Source organism: Thunnus maccoyii, chromosome 23 (genome assembly GCF_910596095.1).
Source record: "Thunnus maccoyii chromosome 23, fThuMac1.1, whole genome shotgun sequence".
Classification (NCBI taxonomy): Eukaryota; Metazoa; Chordata; class Actinopteri; order Scombriformes; family Scombridae; genus Thunnus; species Thunnus maccoyii.
This window is the reverse complement of record NC_056555.1, coordinates 22,781,802-22,793,944: the sequence shown is the minus strand read 5'-3', so window position 1 is coordinate 22,793,944 and position 12,143 is coordinate 22,781,802. Positions and strand designations below refer to the sequence as shown.

The 12,143-nt window shown below is 38.1% G+C and overlaps 1 protein-coding gene across 1 annotated transcript; it reads left to right on the top strand.

Annotated features, from left to right (window-relative positions):
- The first annotated feature begins 3,134 nt into the window (after positions 1-3,134).
- On the top strand, positions 3,135-10,098 carry LOC121890413 (interferon gamma-like). The gene is made up of 4 exons (XM_042402641.1): positions 3,135-3,444; positions 4,375-4,443; positions 7,554-7,805; positions 8,656-10,098. The coding sequence occupies exons 1-4, from the start codon at positions 3,325-3,327 to the stop codon at positions 8,782-8,784; spliced, it is 570 nt and encodes a 189-aa protein (XP_042258575.1). The 5' UTR covers positions 3,135-3,324; the 3' UTR covers positions 8,785-10,098.
- The last annotated feature ends 2,045 nt before the right edge of the window (positions 10,099-12,143 follow it).

Here is a 12,143-nt window from a genome sequence, read left to right as displayed (position 1 = left end):
GTTTGTTAACTGATCAGATGGACAGATGAAGTGTCATTCCCATGAATCCCAGCTTCTCCTCTCATTTACAATAAAACATTTTCTCTGAAGCACAGATCCTCAGGTTTCACTTTCTTTTAGATTTACTTTGATGCTTTATGCAGCAGGTTGTTTCCTGGCCTCCTCTATTCTGATATTTTCAGTGTTCCTGCTGCCCAAGAATTTGTTGGTTTCCTGACAATTATACAATTGTGTTTCTGTACATATAAATAGGTGTCTGTCATTGACAAGAAGAGCCCCACATGTAGTCTGTTTCCTTTAAACTAAACGTGGGACTGCTCACTTTGTGCGTTACTCAACACCTTACACCCAGTCAGGGTATCTGCTACATGACATAATTTCCTGTCCTCATCTCGCCTGTCTATGCTGTGCACCATATAATAACTGTAAATAAAGTTTTAGTTTATCTGCAACTCTATGCAAGGTATCATCCTGTATGACGTGCTATTTCGGCAGTTCCCTACCTTTTTGACATACCACCACAGTCCTATCAGATGAGCTCCAGTACCCCTTCACCTGCACCACTCAAATATGTTATTAAGAATGGATAAACTAGATGTTATTTAACACTATTCCTCCTCCATAACTGACCATAAAAGAGGATATTGTTACAATACTTTTTATATAATCCCCATGTATCCATTGGCCATTAGCCAACTTTTTCAACTATTCGTTATTGATTACTTTTAGCTAACTAAACTATCCATCTGTATTTTCAACTGTTTATTCATTACTTTTAGCTATTTTATATTCAAACTAACTAATGTTGTTTTTTGTTTTTTATTTTATTCATACTTATAGCATCATCATTACTCACTTTGTTTTTGGATTTGTTATAGAATATGCACTACAATAAGTCAGGAAACATGAGCTACTCATGAAGTTGCTGAATTAACTAATTAGTTTGAGTTTATTGTACACAGTATGGTCTATAATCATCGCTGGTCTGTATAAAAGTGCTGTTTGCTGGTGTTTTTGTTGTCAAATGAAGCCTAAAGCAGGATTAGATCTTTGCTGTAATTGCAATAGCTAGTGATGAAACAGACTGGCTTCACTGTGTGGAATGAACTATGTATGAAGGGACATTGACAAGAAGTGTGGACATAACAGTAGCTGCTCATTATATCAATGACTTTTACTTTATTTCTTTTTTAATTATCTCAGCAGTTTAGCAGGGATTGTTCACAGGTGAATAGATACCTAGACTGAGTTAGCTGAAAACATATTCAACTATATTTAGACATGCATACAACTGAGTAGGGGTACAGGTACAAGTACAACTGCTGTTTGTCCAGTCAGACAACTGAAACATGTCCTGTGTTTACATTGAGTTAAAGCTGCATTAATAGAGTTTTTGGCCAATTAGGGAGAGCAGATAAAGCTAAAAATACAGCAATGACATACTATCATCTAATAAGGTTTTTTTTCACATGTCCAGCAGACGTGATCTTCCCATTGGAGTTGTGTTTGTATTCACCCGAGACTGGACCAGACGGTAAATTTGGCATGAAACCAAAACCAGGAGCTAAAAGAGGCACAAAAGCTCAGTAGCACTGCAGAGTTGGTGATAATCCTGTGTGGGTTTGTCACTGATAATGTTATTACGTCACGTTTTACATAGTGTGATGTGGTAGTTCATGCATCTCTAATGATAAAAGATCGCGGTTTCTACATGCTGTGGCTTTGTTGTGTTTCAGTAGAACACCAGTAGAACCTTCCATGTCTTCAGTGGTCTCTAATGGCTTCAGTAGCTCCTCAATGCAAATTCATTGCACATCAAAATTTCCCATTAAACCACAAATTGCCCACATTTTGCAATGCTTTCCATTATGTTAAAACAACCATTGGTTTATTTTGACTCAATACTCATACATCTTGCTGCTGGAATTACTCACTACAGAACCAAATGTGCATCAATCCACTGCTGAAAATAATCCCCAACAAATGTACTGTCCTTTTTATCCAGCTGTTTTAGGAAATTATGGAGTTTTGTTGAATTGAACTACATTATTTTTAGTCTCTATAAATAGATATCTGCATATGAATGCAGAATCTGTAGGCAACGGGACAAGATTTTAGTACCAGAAGCATTCTGGTTTCCGTTTGTAGTCCAAATAGTATTGACCAATCATATTTGAGTGGGCTTTGGGTGCATGCAGGTAAACAGTCCGTGTGAAAGCAAAAGAGGTGTAACGCATTGGCTGAAATGCAATCTCGGAATCCGTCAGCTATTGTCTAAGGATGATTTAGCTTTTTATAAGCTTTTTTTAAATCTTCATTCATATGCATATATCTGTTTATACAGATTGGCCGAAACCTCAACTTGCTAATCAGACTGTAAATGATGGCTGCGGACGGAAACGGAGGTCTTGACCTGGATATTCATTACCCATTATCCATTATCCGGATAACCATTGGCTACACTGGAAGGCCCAAAATATTGGCTGTTGTTGAAATTATGGAGCCTTTGTTTAAAATTAAACTACATATCTATGAGCCATTTTTTAAGATATATGCCTTCAGTGGGCTGACAATGTTTCAGTGGTTTCTAATGGCTTCAATAGTACCTTAAAATACTTTGATGCAAAAACAAGCCATTATCAGTAACCTTTAGAGTTCCTAATAAAACCACAGACACAATAGATTGCTAAGACTTTGTAATGGTTTCCATTGCGTTTCTACAGGATCTTGCGATTTCCAACGCATGCTGCAGCGTAGTGGTTTCCAATGACTTCAACTAGAACCTCAATGCACTGCATTGGGTTGTATGCACATACAGGCCTTTACAAGAAACCATTAGATCTCCCATTATGACCATTAAAACTAACCTTAAAAGTGAGTTATTTGAAATTCAGTAGGAGCAGATGATTTGTGTTTGACATGCATGAGCGGGTAGACCCCTCACCCACTTCTATGAAGTTTGGTGATTTAAAGGAAACTGCACAACCACAGTTTTCACACCTAGATCATCAGTGCATCACACGCTCTCTCTCCCCTGTGTGTGTCTATGTCTCTCTGCCACTTTGACTCTCTCTCTCTCTGAGTTATAAATAAATGCTTTCATGACAACTCAAACAGTTTGAGCCAACTTCAGGGCAAGAAACACACGACTGTCAGTCAGCCAGTCAGACAGACTATCAGACAGGTCTTTGGTGAGCCTGTCTCCGTTTTTGGCATCGCTCCAACAGGGATTGAAATCCGACAGTCACACCGGGCCCGGACAGGCTTAGGAATTGAACCGGCGACTACAGTGCAGGTGTATTACGAGCATCAGGTGTTGAGACCATGGTAACCACATCGAGGGCAGTGGTCTGTCTGTTTGTCTGGCTGTCTGTTTGTCAGGTCAGAGGCGCTTACATCTCCGAGAAGATGAATGAAACCATCCGGAACCTCCTGCAGTACTATGTGAGTACAGCAAGTACTACTACTGTTATACTACTGATGCTGTTATGTTACTACTGGCATAATCAGTATTTGTAGCACTGATACTACAGATACAAGCTCTCTGTTTTCTCCTCCTGTGACTTTCTCACTCTGATGCTCTCACCACAAACACACACATGTACACACACACACACCTTTGCATTCATTGTATGCCTAAAGGACTACTCTGGTGTTTTTTGTTTGTTGTTGTTGTTGTTTTTATCATTTTAGTCAATTAACTACACACATCATATCACTATCATAGATTAAGTTAAGTTAGTTGAGTTAGTCAACTTGTAAAATAAAGTGTAAATCATATTGTAAAGTGATGATGCAGTGGACAACAGGGCCACTGTCTTTGATGGTGCATTCAGGGACAATCCAACACCAGATATTTCAAAGTCAGCTGCTAAAATGCAAGAAAAGACCAAATTAGAGTTTGGTTATTCTTTGATTATTTGTTTGTTTTTTCATTACCTGATAACAGAGCTTGTCTCAAATGTCAGACTGTCCATGAAGGCACCACTAACATGGACAAACAACAAAAACATTCACAAAGTTTTTGTTTAATTATTGATTGTGTTGAAGTCATTTTTTAACAACATAACTTGTCTCCATTTGGTGCTATACAACATTTCACATTATTTCACTTTATCTTTTTCACATTTATGTTTGATGTTTGTTTATGTTTATGTTTTGTCTTTAGCATTAGACTTTTTGACAAAATAGCTCATCAGTTAAATGCTTGGCCACAGATGGCTGTCCTTGATGACACCAATAAGAACAGTTCTCTTAAAGTTTACATGATTTATATTTAATTAATGATAAATAAAATTACAGAAAAACTAAAAATGAAAAATGTTTCTTTTACGTCAAACATGAGCTGAACAAGCTTTGTCTTTGTCTTTGCAGAACATTTCCAATGTTCAGAGGTTTGACGGGAATCCTGTCTTCTCCAAAGAACTGATTGGAGGCGTGGAGGTAAATAGAAGTCAATTTCTTCATCGGACCACTTTAGCTGCTATGAATCTAAAACTCCAGCCATGGTCTTAACCATAACCTGAAGTGAACATTTCAGTGGAAAATATGTTTAGCTGTTCTCTCGAGAGTTAGATGAGCAGATTGATTGGCAGAGGTAGAGCGGGTCGTCCACTAATCGGAAGATCGGCGGCTTGATTCCTGGCTCCTCCAGTCTGCATGTCAAAGTGTCCTTGGGCAAGATACTGAACCCCCAGTTGTTGCTCCTGATGGCTGTACCATCAGTGTATGGATGTGTGTGGTTAGTTCCCACGGTGGGGCAGGCTGGGACATTGCATGGTAGCCCCTGTGCCCATTCAGCGTGTGAATGAGTGAATGTGTCTTTTAGTGTAAAATTGCTTTGAGTGGTCGGAAGACTAGAAAGGTGCTATACAAGTACAGTCCATTTACCATTTAGATTGACATCAATCTAATGCCTATGCGTTAAGTACAGAGCTGAACTAAGGACATGGTTAGCCTAGCTTAGCATAAAGACTGGAAGCAGGGGGAAACAGCGAGCCTGGCTCTGTCTAAAATTTTTTTTAAAAACCCATCAACACTTCTGAAACTCACTAATTTTAACATGTTGTATCTCGTAAAAGAAATGTAAAACAAACAATTTGAGGTTTTAAGGGGAGTTATATGGTGGAACTATTTCTTGACAGACAACAGTGTATCTATCCGCCCAGTACTTCGATAAAGTGTCTCCGGTTGCCAGACAGGGTTGGTGGGCTCAGGTTGTGGTCTCTGTACAGGCACATTGTTACCAAACATGGCATCCTAACTAACCTAACTAAGGCTCCGGCTGTTGTTGGCCAAGAAATAGTTCTAGCAGTAACTCCCCCTCAAACCACAAATTGTGATTTTTTACATTTCAGACATTATGGATTAAACAAATGTGTTAATTAGGGAGCTTTAGGGGTGTTGGTGGGTCTATTTTTGAACTTTAAAGAGAGCCAGGCTAGCTGTTTCACCCTGCTTCCAGTCTATATGCTAAGCTAACCATGTCTTGACTCCAGCTCTGTACATAACACACAGACATGAAATTGATATCAATCTTCTCATCTCATTCTCAAAAAGCATTCACATTTCCCAAAATGTTGAGCTCATTTGGTGCAGTTTGTTGTTGATGCACAGCTTGGGAGACATAGCTCAGGGCAGAAAATATCAGTTTTTCACAGAGCCTGGCACATAAAAGTGCATTAGGTTGATTCAGGATGTTTCGTGTTTAGAAAAAGTGCTTAAGTCTGTGATAAGTTGCACAATAATTCAAAGTTTACTAGGAGGTGTTATAGTGCTGTTACTTTAGGATGCTTTCCATGTTCTCCTGTTGAGCTCCTCTGTCTAAACACTGAGTCAGCAGCTTTCTTCAGGTTTCTGTATTTGACAGTGATGTCTGACACTGTGATCAGCTTCTTTATCACACTGGAGTTTGTGTTGAGGTTTTGTGGGGTTTCTTCCTGCTGGCTGTGCATTGTGCAACCTTTGTGCAACACTTATCAGGCTCCAAATGAAACTTTCACTCTTCACCAACAATGATGCAAAGCCACTTCATGGTTGGTTTCAAGTACTGAGCACCAGAACAACTGAGATGAACCACTAAATACAGACCAAAGAATCTTTACATGTTAAATTCTGCAGCAATTGAGTTGGTTGTTGCTATTTGTGAAGTTATTATGTATGGTTTACATGATAAAATAGAAATAAGTTCAGGTTTAGATCTAAAAATTTAAACTGGAAGGGCAATTTAAGTGTTTTTGTTTGTTGTTTTTGTATTTTTGACATTTAAGTTTCCTAGTTTTCTCTTCCATGATGTCCTCAGCCAAACAGATGATTAGATAACAATTTAAAGATAACCAGGAATTAGACTGAGTGCATTTCAAAGAAAATAATGTCAGTCATCAGTTTAGAGAGGTAAAAACCTCTCTAAACTGCTATACAAAGTATTAGGTATCCAGTTAAGTTGGGCAAATTCTGACTGTGTGTTGGTACAGTCATCTGAGCTCTGGCATCAGATGATCAAACATGAGCTGGCTCTACCTTGACAAGATTTTGCGGGTGTGAACTTTTGTAACCAAATTGCAGCATTTGGATCAGCTTTATCTTAGCCCAACAGTGGCCTGAATTTGGCACACTAGATTGATGATGAATGACATGTTTTCTGTCTTTCCTTGTGTCCTAAAAATTGGAAAAAAAAATAGCTTAGACAAGGCTGTTGCCAACAAATCTGACATGAATGCCAAAAAAAGGTAATTTCTATATTTAGGTGTTGATAGTTGTACACTGGAAGCAGAGTCTGCAAGTATTGTTGTCATAATTTAGTTCCAGAGAATTACTGAAAGTGGTATGTAGCAGGCTTAAGGCCACCCACCTCACACACCCCTTTGGGTTTCCCCATTTTGTACTTCCTTCACTGCAGCACTACAGGTGTTACCGTTTCATCATTTTGAATTTTTCCAAAAATTCAAAACCCACATCAGACTCATCTGGGGTGAAACTCCTTTTTTAAGTAACAGTTAACCACTCATATCATCACTGTTCAGTGAAAATTCATTTTGTTTTTGTAGCTCCTAAAATCTGACATGGTTTTTAACAAAATAATAATAATATCTTCGAGATGCATCTTGAATTTTGGACCAAAATGGAAAAAAAAAATGTCAGACTTGTTGACCTGTGAACTCTTTGAATTCTTGCATCCAAATGAGGTTTAAACCTTTTAGCAATGCATGTTTAACAGTCAAGTGACCTTCCCCTTTAAGGCCTACTCTAGTCTTAAGTTAACTTGTGTGTGGGGGGGAAACCACACAGTTTTTCCACTGTGTGAAAGGTTTTCAACACATTGAGGCTGTTACAAGTCAAGCAGAGAGAAAAGCAACTCATCTTTTATTTAAAGGACTATACCATTGCTTTTACAAGCAAGTCATGTGTACTCTTTGATTGATTCCCTACCTTCCAAGCAACCTTTGGGTTCAGTTTATTTCTATTAAAATCCACTTGCAGAGACTTGAAATTTGGTGCAGAAACAAAACACTCTCTCTAATATCTCTGTGTGTGTGTGTGTCTCTTTTTTTTAGGAAAATATGGTGTTAATGGGTGGTGTTTTGGACACCTATGAAAAGCTGTTTCATCACATGTTGAAGAATCTGCCAACCCCAAGTCCCCAGCTAGCCACCTCTGGTACTGCCAGTAATGCCGAGAAAGGAGCAGACAGCGATGTCAAGACGGCGCTAGAATACCTCTTGAAAATGGTCGGAGACCTGAAGAAATCCCATTACCAAAAGCAGGGGATGCTTCTGAAGAGACTGCATGAGATCAGTCACATCAAGGTAGAGAGACTTAAACTTATACTGACAGAGAGAGAGAGAGAGAGAGAGAGAGAGAGAGAGAGAGAGAGAGAGAGAGAGAGAGAGAGAGAGAGAGAGAGAAGCTATGGGTAAGGAGTGTTATGATAGGTTTATGTAGGGCTCACCAATGGCTATTGAGGACTTACAGAGGGTTTGTGTTTATAGAGGCCTTAAAGTATGGCTCATCATATGTTCATGTAGGTCCTACAGAGGGCTTTAAATAAGGCTCATGGAAAGGCCATGCAGTGCTAATGGAGGACTTATCTATGGCCTGAAGTAAGACTTTTGGAAGGTTTAAGAAGGGATTTTGGAGGACTCGTTCAAGTCTTAAAGTAAGGTCTGAGGGATTATTTAGGGTATACAGAGGGCTTGTGCAGAGCTTCAAGTGAGGCTTTAAGAGGGTTTTAGTTGGTCTTCAGAGGGTTTATACAGGGCTTGAAGTAAGGCTTAAATTAACAAGTATGTAGGGCATACCAAGAGCCTACAAAGGCCTGAAAGTAACGCTTATTGAGGGTTTATGTAGGCCTTATGTGGGGCTTATGCAGGATTAATGTAGGGTTCCTGGAGCATTTTTGTAAGGTCTAAAGTAAGGCAAACCCACATAAACCCTACCTTACTTATTTGGAAACCTCATGAACGGCTTCATAAAGGTTTCCTATTGAAGCCTTAAGAGGAAAAAAAAGATTATGGAAGGCTTTCTAAAGGTTAAATGTGAGGTGGATATGTGATGTGTAATTATTAATTATTGTGGTTGTGTACTTTAACCAGAACAACATCTTTCATAAATTCAACATGTTAACTTGTTAAGGTGATTTACCTCCTGTCTCTTCAGATGGAACAACGGGTCATCCAGAGCAAAGCATTGGGGGAGCTGACGTGGTTTTTTGAGGTGGCGCACTCACTGCAGCACAAGAGGAAGCGACGGCACGCACGGAGGGTCAAAACATACCGGAGAGCCTGAGACTTCCACAGTGACATCAATGATGACAAAAACAGTAAAACAACAATGCATAATATGTTATGAAAATTGATCAAATAACATCATGAGAAACAGTATATCAAAAATATTCTAACTGCAACCAATGTGCCTATTTTTAAAAACAATTTTGTGAGAGTAAATTATTAAGTAATTATTTAATAGATTATAAAATGTTTATTAATATGTAACAGTGAACCAGCAGCCTAAGCCTAGTAAATATTGTAGTTTTGCTAAATTTATATATTATTTAAGGAAGTTTGGTGCTCAATACTTGAAAACAGCCTTGTGGTTTGATCCTGTAAATGTTCATCACTACAGGATCCAGAGAGCTAATTACATGGAGTTTAACTTACTTTATCAATATCACAATTTCTATTTGTTTATAAACTGCAGATGATGTAATGCAGATGATTTAATGCTCAGAAAATCTACTAGATACAAAATTTTGATTTACAAAAATCAAGTTAGTTATAATAATTATTTTAGGTAAATCAAGTGTTTTTTTTTCTTTTTTAGTATTTATCAAATGCACAACAAAAAATAATCAACAAAGAGGGAAAAGGATCAGCTACTGCAAGGCAAAAATTTTGATATTTATTTAATTTTTCTTATGAAATTCCTCCTCAATGCGCTCTGATTGGATGGTGGTGGAGAGGTGGGTGGTGCCAGACTGACAGGCTCCTGTCAGTCTGTGAAATGTCTGAAAACTTGTTTGAAAACCACCATGTCTGTATGTGAATTTCTCAGATGCTAATTGTGTTTTACATGGAATATCAATTGTGAAATCTGCACATGTGAGATACCTGAAAATCACATATGCATGCAACATATGTATCACATGTGAAATGTTCAAAAACCACAAGTGCCTTGATGTGAAATTGCTCATGGGATAAACATGTGAAATATGTTATACACATGGCAAATTCCCATATACATGTACATCAAGAGAATTCAAATCTCTCTGATTCGATATTTTTTTTACTGCAAAACTCACTTTCTCTTGGAAAGTTTGCAGTCACTGCAGAAACTGCCCACCAACTTCTCCACTGTACCGCCTAAACAAAGTGATGATAATGTTTACAGTACACACAAAGTACACCATACTTCAATGTACTTCAAGTCCAAGTACTTCACTGTAGTACATTTACTCTGTTGCTGAGGTTCAAGTACTACTGCTCAGGGGATTTTATATTCTACTGACATTTAATGAGTTTATATATTTATTTTTGTATTTAAAGTGTTAATTTAATACTGGAATTATATTGTTGTAACTGATTGTTATTTATTATGTATTTATTGATTGGCACATGCAACTGAATAAAACATGAGTTTTATCTCTACTAGTTTTTGTTGTTGATTTGTTGTGCCAATTAAAGTTTAGCTCTGAGTCCATGATTACACCAAGATTTCCAAGACTTTGTTTTTGGTTTTTAAAGACAGAGAGAAAAGCACAGCACTGACTCTCTGTCTTTTTAACTGAGCAGCAAAGACAGTTATATCTGTCTGCATTTAGCTCAGTGACTTAACAGTCTCACCTTAGAAGCACAGCGCAGGTGTCTTTGCTATTTTAAGATCGATGCAATTGTCATTTTCCTGTCCAGTGCCCACGTTGTTAAAATAGCAATGGCACTTGCGCCCATCAGTGCGCCCATGGGCATGTTGGTCTAAAAGTAAGGTGTGGTCAGGCACATTGTTGGCGCATTGCTATCTTGAGGCAGCAGAGAGCGATTGCGCTATTGACCAACAAAAACCTGGTCTTAAGTCAATGGCGCAGTGTTTCTATGTTATTTTAAAGGCACATTATCAAGACAGTAATATGCACCTACACAGGCACAACATACACTCTGCTTGTTACACACACAGGATGCGCAACAGTGCACAAACATGCAAAAGGTAACAAATAAAAGGATTACAATGTGAAAGATTATTATTGTGTATATTAGTGTATTTTAAAAAATAAATGTCATAATGCTTAGTCATAATATTTATCAGAATTAACTAATCGCAGTAATGACGGATGAAACTGTTTAATTATTTGACCAAATCGTGGCAATACACGTAGGTATTTAAACAGACGGACAACAACAGATCAGACACAGATCGACTTTCCTGCTGCATCAATACATGATGACATGAGGAAATAAATGAGGTGAAAACAATGATTAAATTAACGAAGGAAATAAATCTGGACAGCTTCTAGCTGCTGCCAGCAGCCGGATCAGCACTTTGGAGAGCTGATCAAGTCCTGATAACTGTGTTGATGATTCTTTACATGGTTAAAATTAATGATTTAATTTTTGAATAATATTTAACAAATATTCTTTAATATTTTTGAGATTACAGTGATCAGGTTTCCATACTTTCAGCAATTAAAACTCTACTGATTTGACCTGTTACTCCATGACTGAAGGAAACGATTTTAAAGAAACCAAAGCTGTAATTAAAAAAAATAAACCTTTTCAAAAACCAAACAAAAATAAATTTGCAACAAATTAATGAACAGGATCTTAAACTGGTGGTCTGTGGCTGACCACAGGGGGGTCCAGGAGCAGCAGAGGCCAATGTGCTCGTTATGGATTGTGCACTTTCCCTTTGTGCACGATCAGATCCGTTGCCTCTGCAGAGAAGCGCTCATTCTTACTACTTGGCAAATGCACCATCATAATAGCAATCCGCCAAGGTGCAAGCGCACCTGGCTCTTAAAGGGAATGGGAGATGACACTGTGATTGGTTTATTGCATGTTACACCGAAAACACACCAATGATTAATAAGGAGACTATGGACAATCCCTTTGAACCATGTGCCTGGCGCATCGACCATTTTTCTGCCGTTAAAATAGCAAAAGTGGATTTGGACTCACCCTAAATGCAATTGCGCCATGCACTTCAGACCGTGCACTTTAGATCATTAAAATAGGGCCCCATGTGTTCCTATCAACAGCTCCAGAATAACTACTAAATGTACCTTGAGGTGATATTGTCTTGTGGACTGCTGCTGTCAAAGGTCAGGAATGAACTTTGAAACTCACTTCTTGATTTGTTCAATTCACAGGACTGTAGATTCTTGGCAACACAGCGAAATACATTTGGGTGTTGTCTGCATAAAATATCACTGGAGATTTTATTGTGTGTTTATATTTTATGTATAATTTGATTTGTATGATGAAAGCATGTAAATGTAAGATAAAAGAGGCCAATGACTGAGCCTACGGGAACTTCACTAGCATGTTATCTTGGAGAGTACAATTAGATTAGGTTCAACTTTATTGTCATTGCATGCAGTAGGTGCCAGTACAACGAAATACAGTTAGCATCCAACCAGAGCTAACAATAGCAAGTGC